At 35.5% G+C, this 22202-nt stretch overlaps 1 protein-coding gene across 3 annotated transcripts in view; it reads right to left on the reverse strand.

The window, feature by feature from the left end:
• LOC138138082 (uncharacterized) overlaps window positions 1-22202 on the reverse strand; it is a 107883-nt gene that overhangs the window by 47105 nt on the left and 38576 nt on the right. The window contains exon 1 of one of the 3 annotated variants that reach the window (XM_069057824.1): window positions 6114-6596. The exons of the other annotated variants lie outside the window; for them this stretch is intronic. Within the exon in view, the coding sequence (XP_068913925.1) occupies window positions 6114-6174 (61 nt within the window). The 5' untranslated portion in view covers window positions 6175-6596. Of the gene's footprint in view, window positions 1-6113; window positions 6597-22202 lie in introns of those variants that run through there. 3 annotated transcript variants of the gene reach the window in all.

The raw sequence follows: 22202 nt of genomic DNA on the forward strand, positions 1-22202 counted from the left end.
GCATATTATTATTATTTTTTTACTCTGTGTCTTACCTGGCTGCATCATTTTTTACAGTTAACACTTTAATGGAAAACGCTTTAGAATATAATGGACGTAATTGGAAACGCTTCATTACGAAGTGCGAAAATATTTTTTATTAATTTGTATTTTTGTATTCTTGACATGAAAGAAATAACGTCTTGACACCTCAAGAGTGGAAAGAATTTAAATGTCAATAACTTGCCAGGAATAAAAAAAAATATCTTTTTAATAAATAATCAAATCACACCTAATACATACTCATACATCATAATTCCAAAGTAAAATATTTCACGTAAAAGTGAAACTTTTTAAACTTAAATTTGGCAAGGCCCGGGACAATGGCCTTGGTCTTTTCATGTTGGGGTGAACTGTGGATGATCGAATAGCAAGAAAAATGAAGAGCGACGCAGACATGTTTTTGATCTGATGCAAACGCGAAAACTAAGTTTTCCTCTGGAAATGTGGCAAGGGAGTTCAATTTGCGAGGTTAATTTACGTTTTATTACAGAAAATATATGTTCTTTCAAATGTATATAAGGCAGCCCGCCGTAATGAGCTGAAAGACGTATAAATTATTTTAGGGGAAGGTGTACCACGTAAACATTTATTACAGGTTTAATGGCGAAGCTGATTATTGTCATGTTTTTTTATTTTGAAGCTACATATTGAATGACCGCTAAACAGTTGTTTACATTAGAGTACGGTAGGGAGATTTTACAGTGCGAAAACTAGGTGTCAGGCACGAGGCGAAGCCGAGAGATCACGCCCGACACTTTTTAACATTGATCGAATGATGATAGCAGCAGGGCTGCCGTATTATTATTATTAATAATATTACATATTACATTTGTGGTTAGTGTAGGACAGTAATACATTTTTTTTTTTTGGAAAATGTATCTGTCGAAACAGGAAAATCGGTCTTCCGCAGCGGATACCTCTATGTATCTTAATTTGACACCACTCGAAGGACACATAAATTATTTAGGTTCGTTCGGAAATCGCGAGGGTGGTTCGTGCGAACCCCATTAAGAATTCAAGGTTAATGTCTTCGTATCGGGCACGCACGCGAAGGCGACGCGCTGACATTCTTGTTTATGCATAAATAAATAAATCGGATTTGAGGTTTTTTTCTTTTTTAATAAGATTACGGAAGTTGGCTTCGGGAGTTCAATTATTGACGACACCTGGTGGTGACACGCGACACCTTCTCACGTCAAATATAAACAAATAAAGCCGATAAAAGTCGCCTTCGAGGCTTACAACCGCCCACCGGAGTCTATTCAAATTGACAGCGGAGATGTTGAAAATCTTCTCAACTGCCAAAGTGGGTTTTAATTAGAAACTTTGTACTTTTTAACATTTTGCGCTTGAAAAATAGTCGGGATCTCTCGCTTGTTTGTACAAATGGTGCGGTTATTAATTTGCGGGAAAGTTTTCTTAATCAGAAATGCAAAATTTATGCAGAGGACTTATGTAATAATACAAAAATTGGAATCACCACAGCATAGGAGGTGCAAAATACAGTGTTATTGTCACACTATTGATTGTGGACCAGTCGTATTATTATTTTTTGACCCATCACACACCGGGTGACACAGTATTCAGGCCGGATTAATTTACGGATATTATTATGAAGTAATAAAATGATACAATGAAAACTGCTCCCTCAGTCTGACTGGTTGGAAAAAGATTTTTAATCTCTTGATGCCAAAGTAAAAACTCCCGAAAATTTAAAAACTTTTGCTAATTAACTTGCATTGATATTACTACTAAGAATGCAAGAGTAAAGATCCCAGATACTTCCTACAGAAGAATCCTAATACGGGATTTACGGATTAAGGAGCAGATTAATTACCTTCGTTTGTCAGGTGGAGTTTAAAAAATATTTTAGATATTAATAGGTTTTAATTGTCAAATTGAGATTGGATCAGTTATGTTAATAACAATTACGCATTTGGATTAATTAAGAGCAATTTCTGGCAAAATTTTTAATATTTTATACTTTTATGGTCGGCCTCTAACCTAACTTTTCTCAGCGTGACAGATTAAATTTTCTCATAAAATGTGATACGTATTTGAAAATAACTTTAATTAGATAAAGTGTGACAAATTGGTAGAACGATAGTAGACATAAGTGCAACATAATATCTGCAGAAGAGTTAAAATAATGAAAAAAGAACCGTAAGTGGATCGTGCACATAAGTTAGGTTAGGTTTGACTGCAGGGCTGAGCGAATCCCTTTCACAAGACGTGATATGCAACGGCTGTGTTCCGAGAACTATCCGATTTACATAATACAGATCAAGTTAAAATAAAAAACTATATTTTATTTTATCTCCACTTCATCCTTATGCAAAATGGAACAATACCGGAAAATTTGAAAGAAGCACACCGCTTCGCTGCTTGACTCCGGCCTAATTCTTGTTGTTTTATAGAGTAAAATCGTGAATTACGACAATGTTTTTGTATCGAAAGTGGGCACTTCGTAACGGAATAACGAATGCTGGGTGGCCATCAAAAGGTCGCCGAATAAATCTGTTTGTCGTCCGTAATGAACAGAATAATGAATAGGTGCCAACATATATCTTGATATCGGAATTATTTATGGCACCCTCGTCCAGAGGGGAACGTCGGGCTTTTACTATCCTGAGCGCTGCGACATTATATCAAAACTATTGTGTTTGCTGAAAATCGCCGCGATTTATCGCCTCGCAGACATTAATTCTTCGACTCGGATGTAACGCCCTCACCATCACGCCTAATCGCTCACCGACAAATACACCGACCCAAAAACGATCCTCCACGCGAAATAATAAAAAGGTCAAGTTTTCCAAGTGGAGCCGAAATTTTAAATTTAAAGCGCAGCACTTGTTCGGAGATTTATCTGGATATTCCGATTCGTAATCCAGCGGGATTGGTAAAAACTTCTGGCGGTAATAAATAGCGCAGAATTATTTAATAACTTGAAATCTTGGCCACAGCTCTAGTGGGAAAAGTTGCACTTGCAAAGTCCGTCCATTTTAATTTGGGAGGTGGCAACGGTTTGCAACAAAAAACACAAAACAACCCTTATTACGGTTTAGGCCTGTTGTAAATCATAATAAAGTGTTCGCAGTTTTAATGCAGGTTTCTGGTTTAGGGTTGTAAATCATTTTCATGTGCAATACGTCGTATCCTTAATGCACGTACAATACAGCGCGTTGTTACCCATTCTAATGCGTTTTATGGATCACAATTTGGATAAAATGACTTTATTAATATGATGGATGGTGCTGATTTATGCAGAGGCCCGTCCAAAATTTAAACAATGGTTTGGATGTTAAATAAAAATCTGAAATCCTTTTAACACGTAACCAGTTATGCATTATATTTTTTACAGACAAAAGAAGAAAGAAATCCATGAGATATTAAAAACCACTTAAATTTTATTTACGTCTAGGAACCCTTGCTCTACATATTTTATCAAAAAGATTGAGCCAACAACCCCATTTAGGAAAGTAATGGACTGAAGTTTAAAGGTGTCACAGAAATGCGAGAAGAACGTTGTGAAGAGAGGGAGACTAGATACTAGAAGATAAATGGTGGAAAAATAAGACATTAGGAGCAAATTGTTGTTTTTCGAAAACATTTTAGAATGGATAAAGTCAGGGCAAGTTCTTTGGATAGTTTTGAAGAAACCAAGAACAAAAAATTGTGTTGTGTCGATTACTACACCGAATAAAATTATGACTCTTTTTGGATTCTCTCATGGGCTGTGACCTTGGAAATATCTCCGTGAAGGCGGAGCGATAAACCAGTGGAAAATCTGTAAATGAAAACTGAAAACGTCGACTACTAACGTAACGAATGACGATGTTTTTCGGTCGGTCTGTAGGTTGGACTCATAGCCCATGAGAAAATCCAAGACATCTACCATAGTCCGTTATTAAAAGATCTTTATTATTTATGATGGTTTTTAAAAGATAGTAATTGAACTTCTCGCTATTTTCTTTCTAAAAACTGGGTCGTTTGTATTTTTAATCAACATTATGTATTTTAAACAACATTTTGTGCCCCTGTCGAGATGTTCTGCAGGTGTGACAATACTCATAGGATGGCAATAGCAAGTCTCGTTTATTGCGGAACGCTCGCCCTGGGCGGCAAAACCACAATTCCGACATTCTGTATTTGAATTGGCACCATATTTGTGGTTAGATACGAAATTTTGAGTAAAATTACAAAACCACTATCGTTGATGTAGGAATTTCATAAATAATATAAACAAATTAAAGAGAACAACGTTAATAATATTTAATCTAATACGGAAGAAAATTATTAATATAAGAGGAAGATTTTATAGGTTTTTTTATCGCGTCTATTTGTTAAAAATTAATAATTAACGTAATGACCACAGCGTACTGACGAAGGTTACAGTGTTTTCCTCTTTTGTCTATTGTATTTCACTATTTTTCAAAACTATTTTCTGTCTCTGTTAAATGTCAAAGTGACGTAAATATGAAATATCATTCAAATGAAATCGTGGGCTGAGTAGGCCTTGGACAAAGTAAACCGTTTAGAACAGTGTAAAGTTTGAATTTCCCGCCGTTTGACACGAATGACATTTGTTTATGTTTAATCAGGACATAATTGAACATGTTTGTTTTCAGCAAACGGTGCACGTAGATATTTGCTTCGAGAATAGGAATCATTAAGTTATTTTATTTTTAATGTAAAACATTGCAAATAAATAAAACAAAGAAAGACTTTTTTGGCTCTAAATTTTAGGTTAGCTGTCAATATGCTCCAATTAATCTATGATCTACGTTTTAAAAAAGCACAGCGCCTTCCCAGTGAGACAACTGACCAAAGAGAAAACCCAAAGAAAAACAGTGTAAAGGAAGATTTTTTAGTTGGTTAAAGAACCAGTAATACACATTTAATTGCTTTAACAGAAATCATAAAAACAGTACAAAAATATGTGTATTTGAGTTGGTAGTAAAAACTGAAACTGCAAATACTGAGGTCTTGATTGTTATCGCAGTTTCATTAACTCTTGTGCAAAGAAGTGCAATTTCAGCCAACGTCCCAGAAACCCACAATTTAAAGCAATTGAGCAGATAATCACTGATCAGTATTTACTGTATTTATTTACTCCGAAACAATGAACCCTAGGTCGCAGTCTTGATAACTTCTGTTACTAGAAATTTCTGCCAATTCCTGGATACTTCTTAAATGAATAATTACATATGTTGTACCTATACAGGGTGATTCACGAGTAATAATGAGCCTAACGAGATTTGTGATCCATTATGTGGAGTAATTGGTTAACTTAGCAATTTAGTTCTATGGGGGACGTGTATTGTTGGTTGCATCACAAATTTTTTAGCCTCATTATTATTCGTGAATCATCTTGTATATAAATACTTTTAAAATGATTGAGAATGCTAAACCGGTTAGTATAACATCTTTCGGTATTTTTAGTTTATCAAATAAATTGTAATTAGTAACGGAATTAAAATAAATTCGGAGAGCCAGAAGTTCCTGGTCTAGTTAGTACAGATTCTGTGGGATAGTTCCACAGAAGAGTAAAAAATGTGTCCAACATTCTGATAACATGTTACCCATTACACCGTCACCAGTTGACAACGTGTTCATCTTTGTTTAATTATTGTGCCAATAGGTTATCGAGAATGGAAACATAGCGAGCAGAATTGATTGACAGCGATTTTTCGCCGAAGCCATTAATTGAATATCTTGGAAAGTCAATTCAGTTTTAAAATTAGAAAAATGCGATTATATTTTGCATGAAAGCGCCATTTTGGTCCATTAAATCCGCGCCCCCTCGTCCTGGCGCAACACGGAGGCGTAATTGCCCAAAGCGCTCCGAATGCAGTTCCTTCCGTTGCATCCCAGTTTTCCGTCACGTAACCGTATTCGTGGCAAAGTTACGGCGAACGGTGTCCGTATTGAAAAATCGCATTTTCACTTTCCGGATTGTTATGGAAATCACGCGAAAAATAAGAGTCAGAGGGTGTATAACGGCGCAGGTAATAAATCAGCGCGCCCCTATATGAGCCCATCATTGTTGAGCGTCGCCTGCGAAACATTACCTAATATCTGCAGGACCAGCAGGATCGCCGGGGTTCCACTCCTCACTTCAACACCGAACATCGTCAATGAAACTCCTTAAATCCCGGAAACACAAGAACTGCTGCTTGATCCTACACCGGCGAACTTTCCCCGATCGCTTTATTAAACTCCGGGCACCGGATCATATTTAATGCAGACGCCACTCCCACTCGATCCGAAAAGTGGTCAAAAAAATTTTTCGGACCGCACCGATGATGACCTTTCCGTTCCTGCGAACTTTCCTCCGAGTTTGTCGCCGGTTTTTCTTGGGATGCGTGTGCGTTGCGATGTGGTGGGCGTGTCCGTGGGCCGAAGGAGTGCCGGTGTCTGGAGTCCGGTCGGGTCCGGGTTCCGGGCGATACTGAACTCCGGTCTCTCGCTCTTTGCGCGTCGAGATGCGTCGTGTCGCCTCTTTGCGATGATGATCGGCTATCCCGCTAGGTTTCTCGGCAATAATACACTTGTAAATTGAGAGTGTATTTATATTCAGTTTACGGACCGGAGCGCCGGGACCGGAGCCGCCCCGCGACCCCTGACCGAAGACGCCGATCTTCGACTCCGGCATAATTACGGAGGTGGCTCCGCAGCCACTTTTAATTTCGAAGAATTTACGCCGGTCGCCGGAGGAAGTTTATTGTAATTGCCCCGGAACCGATTAGCTCGCTGTAATTTACCCCACTAGTGCGAGATTATTCCATTAAATGTTTATAACCGCTGTAATTTAGGTTTTCCGAAAATGCAGTCTGGGATCTAATCTCCTCCATATTGGTTCACCCTTTCCAACCTGCCAATTTTTAATTCCGGACGTGCTTTATTATCGCCGACATTCATTTCCAAAGCTCACATAATTTACTGCTTTAAATTCTCACTTTACTAAAATTAATTACGTGCCGGATACATAATTTCATTCCGCCTGACATTAAATTTTTTAAAACAAATTCTCCAAATAAAATACTCTACAGCTTCTAAACAAAATTATTCCGTTACATAATTTATGCTTCTCGACTCAGCAAAACCGACTTTCATCTGTATTTAAAACACATTTCGCTCTTTCAAAATAAGTAAATTGTTATTAACAATTTTAACCCAAACGTGCAAAATTATCGCCATTCCTGTGCATAAAACATTGTTTTAATTTTCTTTGAAGCTGATTTCATTGAAGCAAAAACCCACAATTTTTAGTGATAAAGGTCGCAAAAATTAGAACCGACGAAGTTGATTCAAGAAGTACTCAATAAAACGTTTATTACTTGTGAGTCAAAGCTGTAAATCGCTGGAGCTGTTTGTATTCAAAAAGCTCGGCCCCTAATTCCACACGCTTTCCCCAGTCCTGCAGAAATTGCAATTAAAAATTTATAATAAAGTTCGAAATTTACGCATCAGCAGAAAATTCGATTTCATTCTGAATTTATTATAATTACAAGGGGCGAGTAATTTTTTTGAGATAAAAGCTTCAGAAATGACTTCGACTGTATAGGCGAGATAGGAAGCAAAGCAAGGGGTAGAGTAGCAATATTTTTGCGATTCTCTAAAATTTTTTCTAAAGTGTAAAATGTTCTTTTGAACACCAACACCTTAATTAAAATGTAATAAATTGAGTTGCTTCAGTTAATAAAGCATTTTCTGCAGATGCACATACTCTCGTGAGAAATCTATTTACACAGCTTTCAAGAAGTGCAAATGGACAATCCACCAAGAATATGAACATGGGAGTGCTGTCCCGATGGAGTTCTTTACAACAAAGTCGAGAAAACGTCTATTGTCTTGGATATTTTATTATAGTTTGTGCGCATGTGAGAAACTGGGAAATATGTATTTTTTTAACTGAAAAAGGATATTTATTGGTTTTTAATGTTAGTTCTCCGAAACAAACCCTTCTATCAAGATTTCACTACAAATGATTAATTAATCAACCTCTGATGGAAGTACAGAAGTAACGCTGTTTAACTAACTAGACCGAGAACTTACCCGGAGTTAACGATTAAAGATTAACTTCTACGAGTTCAAATAATTTGAAAGTTTTTAGTGGAACTTGATTTAAGCGTTAGAAACTAATTCACTTTTCAGAATTTAGGGACTATTTAAGTTTCTTTACCTGGCACAAAATTGACATTAAAAAATCATAATAAATACTTCTTTGGAAATATAAAAAAAATAGTTATTTATTATACAAGACGATAAAAATTACTTTATCTACTCTTGTTGTTAAAGTAGCACTTTATTTACCCTTGCAGTTAAAATGCTACTTGACCTTTTGATGTGAATACATAGAAGCACATTTTAACATCTGCTATAAAAAAATCCATATTTTAATTCGTATTCGTTAAAAAAAAAATGACAATTGTGTTTTGAAAGCTCTGACAGAATACAAACCATAAGTGCTCTTTGCGCCATTTTTATCACAATTATTATTTCAATGGGACGTGTATGAATTATGTTTCATGATTCATAATATCATTGAACAATCAAACACGTAACTGATATGAAGCCAACATTGATTTACCTGTTATAAATTGTATTTGAGTTAGCTTTAGTGTCAGTGAAGTGAGAGTGATATTGAAACTATTGAAAAGCAGTACGCAGGGTATGTACATCAAATGAAAAGTAGTTTAAAAAAATTATGTTATACAGGGTGTCTTAAAATTATCGTATTCCGAGTTCGGGGCTAAGTAGGGGACATCCTGTTGACCAAGTAAAAATGTTAAAAAAAAATTGCTGCACTTTGAAAAAAATATCAAAGTTGCCAATATTTGTTCAAAAGTACCTGATTAACTAATTAATATTCTAGCTATGTTGTACTTCCCTTTTGAACAAAAATTGGAAAAATAAAACTTTTATTTTTTCGAGATGAAGCTGTTTTTTCAAGAAATGTCTTTTCATTTATATTTTAATATTTTACATAATCATCCTCACCATTTTTCAAAATGAATGTCAACCATTTATATTTTTTATTTGAAGAAAACATGATGAAAAGTTTGAACCTTCAGACCCACATATCTTTGTAAAGACCCCCCTTGTATTTTTTATTTTATTTTTTCGAGATTCCTGAGATTTTTCCTTACAAGACCCCCGATTTGGAATACGTTAATTTTGCAACACCCTGTAGAGTTAATTGACTGTGAAAGTGAAATGTGATTTCTAAATTTTAGTACGTCCATTTCATTAATAAATTACCTACTGAGATTATAAAGACCCCAAGTGAAAACGCTTGAATATGTGCCTGTGAATGATTAACTATGTGTTTAATGAAAAATATTTTCTTATGCAAATATCGTAGTTTAAATTAATTTGAAATTAAAATGAGAAATTAATTAAGCAAGAAGCCATTTTTAAAACTTTTGTTGCGTTTAAGAAAAATGCTAATCAATATAAAATATATTTTATAAATTAATTATTGGAAACAGCAAGTAATTTCCATAAAAAAGGGATTACATTTAATTAGCAGTCACGTCGTTAACGAAACTTTAGTAAAAGCCTAATTAAACGAACAGGGAAATTTACACTTAGTCAAAATTTCATCAAAAATTCCTGTGTTAAATTTAAGTTTGTCCAAAAGCGTTCACATCAAAGAATACTAAATATTCAAAATATTTACTTTAAATAAGTCGATATTTCAGTTTTGTTTTTGTCCATTATTAGAGCAAGCGTTGCAAATTATTATGGGTCATGTCGTAGCGGAATTCTATGCAAATAAGCGTTTAATGCATGGGCGTAGACAGTTTGTGGTCTCAAACGCCACTTTATAATAAATCATACCTCACGAGTCCTTAAATATTTGCTTCAAGGATGGGAATCGTTAGTTATTCTATTTGTAATGTAAAACATTGCAAAGAAAGAAAAAAACAGAAAGATTTTTTGTTTATAAATTTTAGGTTAGCTGTCAAGATACTCTAATTACATCTGTCAATTTACACTAAAAAAGCAAAACAATTGATGGTTTCCAACGGCTTCCCAGCCCAGGATTTCTTTGCAACGCCCGATATTTCTGATTATATTTTTACGTGGACTTGTCCTGGCGATATTCTTCTTAAAAAATCTGTGTAAAAATTAGACAAATTTATCAATAATAATTTTTTAGTTTTTAGTTCCCTTTTTCTCTCTCTCTCTCCTTCGTAATATTTTTATTCCATGGGACTTCCTCAGCTAACTGGCATGGGTCGAATACATTCTTCTGTTAAATGAAATTATTTTGTGCGTAAAGCGAAGAAGCAGAATTCGCAAAAGTAGGAAGTCCTTAATCTCCGGAAAGCTTTTCTTTTCCTGGGTTAGTAATTTTATCACGTATCTGCTAGATAATATTTCGATAAATGTACGGATTTCAATGAAATATTTATCTGGAGATGGATTAGTTGCTAAATTAATTACAAAACGTTATCAGGCTCAGTATTTAAGTATACTTAAATCAGTAACAGATAGACCTTAGTATTTGTTGTAGTGGAATTGTTTTTACGACAAAATTACAAAAATGTGGTAGCTGACATATTAAATAATTTAGCTGAGCAAATGTTTTGGTTTCTGTTAATCCACGTTATAAAATTTGTACATACAGGGTGTCTCAAAATTTGCGAATTCCGAATTCAGAACGTGGTAGGGAAGGACCCAGTGGAACTCGAAAAATACTTAGAAAAAAAAATTTGCTCTTCCTGAAGAAGATATAAGTACATACTTTAATTTTGTTCAATACATAGCAGCCTTCATATCCAGTGACAAAATACTATTCCAGCTATGTTGCGGTTCCATTTTTAAGAAAAATTGCAAAAATTCAAGATTTTTTTACTGCAAAGTATTTTTCAAAAAATTGTTTTACGTTATTATTTTCCACAATCATCTACACCATAAATAACAATAAACACTGAACTTTTCAGCCTGTATTTGAAGAAAACGCACTACAAAGAGTGCACCTTCAGACCAATGTATCTTTGTGGGGGAAGTGCCGATTTTTTTTTTATTTCCATATTTGGACTACTGAAATGATCCCCCACAACTCTCTGCATTTGGAATTTACGAATGGTGAGACACCCTGTATAGGAATTTTAAAGTGTACGAGTTAATTCCACTACCGACCCTACTCGCAAATTGAAAATAAATTTTGTAAACGAGCTCCTTTAGAATTGTGAATAATAAATGCAAAACAAACATCTTAAATATGCATGATCATAAATTATTGATTTTCTTTATTTTAAAATATATTAAAACATTTTTAATATCGTGTAAATAAAACTCGTATAATTAATGACTTAACATTATTCAAGAATAAAACGACTGTGTATAGCAAGTATACATACAGGGTGTCACAAAATTAACGTATTTCAAGTCGGGGGTCTTGTAGGGAAAAATCTCAAGAATCTCGGAAAACTAAAATAAAAAATATTGGGGGGGTCTTTACAAAGATATATGGGTCTGAAGGTTCAAACTTTTCATCATGTTTTCTTCAAATAAAAAATATAAATGGTTGACATTCATTTTGAAATATGGTGAGGATGATTATGTAAAATATTAAAAATATAAATGAAAAGACATTTCTTGAAAAAACAGCTTTTTCTCGAAAAAATAATAGTTTTATTTTTCCAATTTTTGTTCAAAAGGGAAGTACAACATAGCTAGAATATTAATCAGGTACTTTTGAATGAATATTGGTAACTTTGATATTTTTTTCAAAATGACAGCAATTTTTACTTGGTCAACAGGATGTCCCCTACTAAGCCCCGAACTCGGAATACGATAATTTTAAGACACCTGTATGTGTACGATTAAGCTAAGAGAGATGTTTAGGTAAAACAAAAGATGAGATAGCACTCTTAATTGGTTTTCTTGTTGATCACTCGGTATAGTATAGTGTAGTATAGTATAGTATAGCAGAGCATAGCGTAGCATAGCATAGCACAGCAAAGCGTAACATAGTATAGCATAGTATAGTATAGTATAGCATAGCATAGTATAGTATAGCATAGCATAGTATAGTATAGCATAGCACTGCATTGCATAGCATAGTCCTATAGTACTGGGCAATTCATATGTAGGTACATTAAAAATAGTGCAATGAAATTATTTATATTGTATATTATATTTCATCACATTTCTCTTATCTAAAAGAATGTTTTAGCTTAATCAGGGTCTTCGTAAAGTAGTGATAACCACATGCGTAAACAAACAAGAATCAGTTACATTTTTTCCATGTTTATTTCATCACATTTTATCATCTTAAAAAGGTCAGAACTCTGTGTTTCAACAGTTTTGTTGTAACGAGAGCCGAGTTCAGATTGTGAATTTCTTCGGCGCCCAAGAAGCCGCCTAGAATTCGAATCTCTTCCCCCAAACCTCAGCCGAAGCAGCCCGCCGCGACTGTCAACTGTCTTTTTCGTCAGAATTGATGCGGCCGATTAGGCAGCCGCCTAGGCTCGCCCCATTGTTCACTTGTAATTAATTAAATAGTTAACATAATTAATCGCTTTCGAGTTCGGAATCGTATTTATCCGAAATAATGAATTATTTATCGTAAGTAGAATTAAGTGTTCGGGGGCCAGGTGTGTGGATCAGTCGGGTTCGATCCGGCGTCGGAGGCGTCGGTTTTGCGTGTGTACTTTAGCCCTTATTCGTGTCGTTGCGATTAAGCCCATCTTGAAGGATGAACAACGACAAGGGGAAATGAATAACTCTGAGCTGGATTAATTGTTCGTATTATTCATACATTAAGCCGTTTCGCCAGCGCACCGGTAATTCGTGTCGCCTAGTTCGTCGTGTACACGACGCTGAAAGTTAAGCTGCTTACGACGTCGAAAAAGCGGCGGCGGCGGCGGGGGCGGCGGAAAAATCCACGGCGACGATCCTCGCACGATGAGAAATGACCGGTCGACGGGTGTCGTGTGGAATTTCGGGGTGTGTTCGTTAAAAAAGCGACGGGTTTTTTTATTTGGTTCTGGGGCGGCGAAATTAGCAGCTTTTGATGGATTCGAATCGCGGCCGGTTCCCGAAACCCCTTCCAAATTTTATTGTTACGAGCGATAAATGTCGCCTGAAACATGCTTAATGACACTCGGTTGTAAACATGGCGCTCGTAAATCGACAAGATTATAATAAACCGACACCACGATGAATAGGGGATGTTGTCGCCAGATTCGGAAACTATCTGCGATGCAAACAGACCGCCAGATAGGGGGTGAAATAATTAAATACTAATTAATGACGAATCTAGCCTTGCAAGAAATTTATCTCAGACTTTGCTCATTCTTGCAGTTATTTATTATTATGAAGGAAGAGTACATTCCAAGATAAATGTAACAATGATAGATTGTTAATAATGCTCTGCTCTGTTGTGCTTCTCGGAAAATAACAATCTCTATTTGTATTAAATCATATGATGTGAAACGGTTATAATTTATGCAGATTGGAGAATCAAATTTGTTTGCAATATTTTTGATATAAATTTGATCTATTTTTCTGTTCATTTAGCGTACTTGGAACATGTTAAATGACACTTTAACAAGAAATCGAAATATACAGGGTGTCTTAAAATTATCGTATTCCGAGTTCGGGGCTTAGCACGGGACATCCTGTACTTCCCTTTTGAACAAAAATTGGAAAAATAAAACTTTTATTTTTTCGAGATAAAGCTGTTTTTTCAAGAAATGTCTTTTCATTTATATTTAAATATTTTACATAATCATCCTCACCATATTTCAAAATGAATGTCAACTATTTATATTTTTTATTTGAAGAAAACATGATGCAAAGTTTGAACCTTCAGACCCATATATCTTTGTAAGGACCCCCCCCCCCCAATATTTTTTATTTTATTTTTTCGAGATTCCTGAGATTTTTCCCTACAAGACCCCCACTTGGAATACGTTAATTTTGCGACACCCTGTATAAAACAGTTGATTAGATCCTATTACACATTTGCACCACAGAAAATACTTAAAACTTTTATATGTATATAATTTATAAAAATTGCCAAAATTTTGGAAACTGCATTTTTGAATCCTAATTTCCTTCCACATCATCCACAACAAATAGAATAAAATTGTATAGTAACTTTTTTGAGGCGCATAAAATGTGCTATAGTTCGCGCGGCGAATCAGTGGAGTAGTCACAAGGTGTGCACGTGATAGTTCAGGAAAAGCCTGATTTACATTGCCTCGCCAAATTTGAGTGTAAATGGACATAAACCATGTCCATCTAAATTTGCAAACAGATAAGGAATGTCATTAAAAAAAAGATGATGACGTCATTTCGCGGAACCAAAAAAAAAACCGGGAAAATAAAAATGATCGGAAAGTGTTTCTATTAAGGAAATAAAATTGACCTGACCGAGTTTTTCCGAAAAGCTCAGCGGGAAAAAACATTCCCATTTTTCCCAACTTTTGGCGCGCACTGTAGGCATTGGAGTCTAACAATTTTGGCAAAATAGTTATCTCATTTACCGCTTGGGGACAAAAGCATGATCGATTTCACACTGAAAAGGATAATTTAGCGAAACGAGAAAATTCTTAAGACGATTTGCAACTATTGAGGAAATACAGGTCCAACACTACGCTCCAGAATTAAATCCGTGAAAACATGCCAATTTTACTTAACGAAAACCCAAAGCAATTTTATCTAGTGGAAAAGACAAGGTTATTGATTTTCTAAGACGGCAAGAGAGAGCCGTCGACTAATTATTTTCCAAGGAACTTTTTTTAAATCAATTTGATAAGAAAATTAGCGAATAGAGAGCTGAGATGGCCAAGGATAATGCAAAAAGGAATCGCATAGGCCCATACGTCGTAGGAAGTTGTAGTAAATGTCAAGAATCATATGAAGCATTACCACTTGTTCTGGACACTTTAGGCACCTTTTTTCCATTATTTCTGTTTTCTGAATTCAGAAATTACCTGCCCTAAAATAATGTACATTGCAGATTTTAAATAATTATTTATGTATCAAGGCCAAAAAGTGCATCTTTATTGTCTGAGTCAGAATTTTCTGGCCGAGGCGCAGCCGAGGCTTGAAAACAGGCGAACACAAAAGGCAGTTTTTGGCAGAGGTACACATTACATTTTTAGGCGACTGCACGAACTACAAAGCAAAAGACTTTATTGGAAAAATTACAAATTTATTTTCTATCTAGATTTTTCAAATAGATAAATTCCTTTTCGAGAGGATTTCCCTTGCCATTCAACGTGGAAACGCTGCAAGCATTCGGGGCACTTTTCCAGATTCCGCAATATTATCGGAAATTTTTGTATTATAAAACAAAAATGTTTATGTAATTATGTTATTAATATAATAATAATAATTCATGTTTTAATACATATTAGCATTTTTAGTGATAGGACAATCGGTTTTGTCGGTTTCGTTGCTAACTTACTAAACAGACCAACAGATAGCGCCAGGGTCAGCGTCCGAAAAAGTGCGTCCGAGAAAAAGTGTCTAAAAGATATGGATTATGTGAATTATATGAAATATGTAATTTGCATCTTTTCGATTCTCTGTGGGAGTAAATCTTTCTTACTGGATAGAAAATCCATACTTATTATTTTGTTATCAAACCTGAAACTTTTTTTCTGTTTTTCGGTGCTTTTTGTCATCAGAAATGAATACATTAAATAGATATCGTTACGCGGCATATTTACCATATTTTTTCTTTAAATTATTTATCATAAATGACTGAAGTGAAATCTTGTAACAATTTTGAAAACAATAAAAATCTAAAGTACTTTGGTTAACATTAAAAAAAAAATGTTGATCTTGATCTTTCCCTTCGTAACTAAGGGGGTTCTGTTTTTACTAAGCTTATAACTCTTGATGTGATTAAAAACTTGTCACCAACATAAACAAAGGCGCTTGAAATATTAATTTAGAAATTATGTCCCAACAAATTTCCACATAACTCATATATGGCAGTAAACTAGATTTTAGAGCGTAGCTAGGAAGTAAAAAAAAAATTATTTTACAAAAATAATAACCCGACGCCGGTCCAGTTTAGAACATTCCAGGTAGGCCTCAAGGCCTCGCGGTCATTACTCATTATTCATCAAAACCGGTCGTTACGAGAAGGTTCTTCCCAATTAATGTTTTGTAATAATACATAATAATACATAAATGTATTAAATTAAATGGTGAATATTTTGGAAAACAGCAATAAAAGCATTTATTTAAATTTACAACCTCTTTTAATATATTCTTCTATGTTATTGGACTGTTACTGCTGTGAATATTCTGCCTGAAGGTCAAGTTGGTACGAGTAGGGTGTTGGATTTTGTCGTGGGCTATGAGTCATATCTGCGCAAACAACGCATATCGATCTCAAGTAGGCTCTCTCTCTCTCTCTCTCTCTCTCTCTCTCTCTCTCTCTCTCTCTCTCTCTCTCTCTCTCTCTCTCTCTCTCTCTCTCTCTCTCTCTCTCTCTCTCTCTCTCTCTCTCTCTCTCTCTCTCTCTCGTCTATTTGCATGAAAAGTAGTCGACGTTTTCAGTTTTCATTTACAGATTTTTTACTGGTTTATCGCTCGGCCTTCGCGTAGATATTTCCAAGGTCACAGCCCATGAGAGAATCCATTGTAAAGATTATACATTATCTACTACTCTGTGTGGCTTTTGGAGCCACGTTAAAGTACGATCAACTAAAAAACTCTTGAATCGTTTCTACAATAACCTCTTGGCACTAAGTTTCTTCTAATTTGAAACTGCCAACTTGATATTCCACCAGACTTTTTGATAATAAACGGCAGAAAATTAAATCAGCAACATTGAACCTTCGCTGAAACTCCATTCGGTCTTGATGAAGTAAAAGTAGTTAGTTCCTTTCTGAACTAGCGAATTACATCTTTATGTAGCATTTTTAAGACAGTTAAACCTCACCAAGTCAAAGTTAAGGATTTCTGAATTATTTCTCACGAAACTCCGGGCTACGATCCGGCACTGCTCCTATCAATTAAAAGTGAGAATACTTTGCATGGTCCAACTCTCGTCGTTTGTTAGTCGAGACGGCTTCCAGGCAAGTTCCAGACTGCGAAATGAAGCCGTTAGCCGAATCGTATGATTAGCCCCGGCCAAGTGGAGCGTGCTTAATTTTTGTTTAAAGTAAACCACCCTCCGCACCTCAGGCATCCCCTCTTCTTCTTATCCGCCGCAACAATTTCTATTATTTTATTATTAAAATTTCAACAAGGAGCTCGGACCGAGCGTTTTCCGCGAGGAGGAACCACCCGAACGAGGCGGAACCGAGCGCCCCAAAAATAAGCAAATGAATAATACAATATTACGCAGTAAATAATTCTGATATTATACATCCATTTCGGTCGTTGGGTTAGTGTCCTGGAACTGAGTTAACTGCGTATTCTGTTTCCACAGTCTACTCGTCTTCTCCATTACGTTTTCAACCCGCGGCTGAATGTAACTACATTAAACTGATAGCGTATTTACATTTGGTATCTTTTGCATAATTTTAATTTACTTCAGCCCGTCATTTGCATAGATTTGGGGGACGACGGCCACCTCGCCCCGCCCAATTTCCTAACGTTTTCATAGCGGTTCACCTGCACGAGACGCACCCTCGCAATTAACCGGAGGGGGTGCTGTCGCCAGGTTGCGGAGGAGATTGCGACTGGACACCCGGAACGAAAAGAGGTTTTATTCTCGATCGAGGGTTCCGAGGATGTTTCCCTTTCAAAGGAATTTCATTAAAATAAGAATATTTTTTCTTGGGTGCGCTGCGGTCTGATAAATATTTACATGTCTTTCCTAATCTTTCGATTGAATCGCTGATCAAAACGAAACGATCACTCGAACACTATTGAGTCATGAGGAAACAAAAAAATTTAATAAAGGAGTGGAATTAAAAAATTTGAATTTTCGTCCAGGTAAAAAAAAAATGTGCGCACAATATTTGTAGAAATTCTTTCACGACTCTCGGGAATTTGAATATTCAAAATGTCTCTTGTGGAAAATGTGAAGCTGAGATGTTGTGGGGTGAACACACGTAATCGCAGCAAATTTTTAAATTGGAGGTGAAGCTTTCATGAAATTAGGTACCTACGTAAGAAGGGGAAAGCTCATCAGAGAGTGGCTTGCATAATGCTTCTTAAATTTACTCTTAGTTCTTCGAAAAAAAAAATCGAGCGTGCTATCTTTAACTAATCGAATGAGGTTTACACTCCTTTGCAACAAATTTAATCCCATTTAGAGTAATAAAATGTTTTGACTAGTTTTCGTTGGGCTATCATTTAATCATCTTGTGAATTTTTCAATACTGACAACAGGCAATGAATGACAGAAATCATATTTGAGACTTGCCAGCGGCTTGAAGGTCATATTTGGTGTAGTGCGGGACCTAATCGTCGAAAGGCGGCAAACTAGTTTTTCCGATCCAAGCACTACATTCATTTTTGAACACTTTACATATCTGACTAAGACACCGTTGATAATTGTTCATATTCATAAGTTTAATTTCTAGGTTAAATCAGTGACAACTTATTAATGGGTGAGAGAATATCGTCTACGCTTTCTGTATTTTTTAGTTCTGAAAAAATGAAAAACTGTCAAGAAATCTAGAAATTTAGATCACTGAAAATAATATTTTTAACATTTTATAAGCACTATAACATACATTTCTGAATAAACAGAATTACAATTTTTTTAATATGGTGTTACAGTTTTTGACATTTTAATTATGAAAATAGATGAAGAGCAAAAATAAATGTCGTTTTGATAAGAACAATAAATCACCTGAAGCAGAATCCAATTCTTCGATAACATCCAGTTACGTAAAATTGAATTGATTAATTTCGTGATAATTTCATTGACAATTGTTCATTTAAGCGGTAGATTACATCTATAGGATCTGTTGTAATGATCGTAAAGATTATTTCTGACTGACCGATAAATTTACCGGACGGTGGTAAAATTGCTTCCCAATAATTCACAGACGGGTGTATTTGACGTTATAGTTTCATGAGCTGTAACGAATGTGCGAAATGTTAATAAACGCTGACTCATTCTTTTTGTATTTAAGATTTTTATGTATAAAAAGGTGTAAAAATATACAAAACTGTTATAATTATGATTCTATAAATAACATTTTTCTACGATCGTGCAAAAAGTGAGTGTTCATTGCATTGTTTTTAGTGGAAAAAGTGCCTCTTAGTTGCACTAGTGCAATAAAGTCTTTATTGCACGCATCCGTCAACAGTCTGTCTACGATCGTGCAAAAAGTGAGTTCATTGCATTTTTCACACACGACTCACAGGACTGTTGTTTATCACTTTTTTGTTCGATCGTAGAAAAAATACGTGCAACACGTGCAAGAAATGTTATTGCACTTGTTGCATAAATAACTATTATTTCAACAAATAAAATGACGTTTATTTTTTGAGCTACAATTTTTTTAAATTGCGCTTTAGTCTTCTACCTTGTCCTACAACCCCGTAGGTAAAATTTTGGCACATTTTAAAAATACACCCTGTATATCATATTTTATACAACGTACACCAATGCGGTTTCCTCGTTTTAAAGCATATTTCCTATAGGTTACTTTGCATTGGCGTACATTTTATAAAATGATATACAGGGTGTATTTTTAAAATGTGCCAAAATTGTACCTAGGAGGTTGTAGGACAACGTAGAAGACTAAAAGCAATTAACTTAGAATTTTTTAGATGTTTTTTCCGAGTTCTGCTTGAAGCCAGTAGCTCGTGGTTAAAATATCTGTACAACTTTCAATAACACCCTGTATATTGCAGTGGTTTAATCATGTTTTAAATATACCGTGCGACCGAAAAAACAGGACTAACATGGTTCAGGTGGTAGCGCTAGTTTAAATCTCTTTTTTGTTTAGTTTCCAACGTACAGTGTCAATTTATATATCATAATGTAAATCAAATTGTGAAGTTCAATTTCGAAGGCAAAGAGGCTTTTGGGATTATCTGAAGGATCGGTGTTGCGATTTGTTTTGTTAGGTCTTGTTACTGGGGATTTGCCAACTTGTATTGAGTTTTGTAATTACCATAATAACAAACGAGTGCAACGTAGATTGATAAAAACTGCTGAAAATGTTTGCAAACTTAACCACCAACTGCAGACTATGGCAAAAAAAGGCGGCCCGAAATTTCGATTCCGCGACTCTATTTTATGATCATGAAAAAATCAGATTCAACACGCATGAGCAAACGCGCATTTAATCACTCGCCTTCGGCTCAGACGCCCAACTTCCGTACTCGTGATTAAAAGCACTACTTTGCTCACTTGTATTGAAAATAGGTATTAATTGTGATAAATCTAAATTGTTTCTTTGCTTTGTCACGTAATTGTATAAGGAAGAGTGACATTAATTAAATACGATAATGTGCATAATTAATTAGGCTTTAAATATGTAGTATTTAAGCTGGTAGAGGTATGCACTAGGACGTCCTTGACACGTAAATATTTGTGTGTTGCCACAGCCATCTCTACTTACAAGCCGTGAAGTTAGAAATCTGGCAACGTCGCGTGTGGGTCTATTCCTTCGTCAGTCCACGTTTGTTAGATAGTGTTTTTGTGAGTTTGAATCAAAAACAGTGAGATACATTGGTGCTGAAGAAGTATTTAACAATTCTTGAGCAAAAAGAATCATCAAAAAGTACGAGTATTAACCACATTAGCAATTATTTTTTATAAAAGTATAAAATCAGATAACCTTTACGTTGATTTTAGTGTTGTATGCGAATGTGGAACACCATGTGAAAAAATATACGTCCTTGCGGCATTAATTATGAGCAATATAGTAAAAATAAAAAGAATGCTTGTCAACATGAAAAACGTAATACAAAGAAAAAACTTACCACTTTGAATAATTAGCGAATATGTACAGTCGATGGACAAATAAAACTGGGACAAAAATGACAATCACATAAGTCAAAATTTACAAATTTGCATCGTTTAATTACGGCTTTATTACAAATAGGTTAACTTTGGTATGACATATTATATAGACACTGACAAATATATGGACTATTCAATGGTCTGATTTACGTAGATTCAATTTTAAGTGTCCCAGTTTTATTTGTCCACCGACCGTACTAAGTATTAAAATCGTTGAAATCGTAATAATGTTTTTTGTTCGACACTGTCAGAATTTGAGAATTTTCTCTTGTGTGAACGGATTTTGATAAATGTCACAACTTGTCAAAACGAAACGTCAAGCTATTTTACAGATTTTAAGCGAATTTTGAGCCTTTAAGAGGCTAGTCGAACAAAAAAACGTTGTATTCAACTCGTTCGTGTGTAAATGTGGCCTTTTTTGGCACTCGTGGCCCTTTAAAACACGTTTCACTCGCGTTTTAAACTAGCCCACTCATGCCAAAAAAGGTCCAATTTACACGCAAACTCGTTAAATAAACTACTATTTTTATACGTTTCCCTTTTATCCATCCTTTATTCATTACATTACTATATGAAATTTAAAAAAATTACCTACCAAAAAACGAATTAACTAGATAAGGCTCTTTGAGCGGCCTGGCGCGTAGACCCACTTGAAGGCGACTAAGCGGTGTTGCCAATTTTAACTTCACGGCTTGTAAGTAGAGATGGCTGTGGTGTTGCTCATAATTATATTCGGTAGGTGTAATAATTAACCGAAACCGTCTAGAACCCGGAATGATAAGTGGGGCAACGTACGCGCGAAGCGGAATGCCTGGAATCCATCTCGATAAAAACGATCCCTGTAAACAGCAAAGTATAATGGAGAATGAAAATTAATGAGATTTAAACGAAAATCAGTAACCTGCTGTCACGTTTCCTGCCACGAACTCATCTTTACTCGCACAAACTTTTCCGAAACACACCCACGGTTGTTTAAATTAAATCAAATTATCCCGTGTGCAGGACTACGCCGCCGCCGTCGCGGCCGCCGCTCCAGCCCGTCAATTACGCCACTCGTCCCTCCAAATGAATTATAGACTGTTCCCGTTATTCCCGACACGGCTATCACTCGATATCGCAGGGCTCCGCGTTGTTTCCCTTCTTTTTCAGTCGTTTTAATACGACTGGTGCGATGGGGCTTCTTCGAGGTAAACTTTTGTTCGTGGCACGTCTCTTCGGTACGTGCCGGGGATGTTTT

The sequence above is a fragment of the Tenebrio molitor genome, chromosome 9 (assembly GCF_963966145.1).
Source record: "Tenebrio molitor chromosome 9, icTenMoli1.1, whole genome shotgun sequence".
In the NCBI taxonomy this organism is placed as follows: Eukaryota; Metazoa; Arthropoda; class Insecta; order Coleoptera; family Tenebrionidae; genus Tenebrio; species Tenebrio molitor.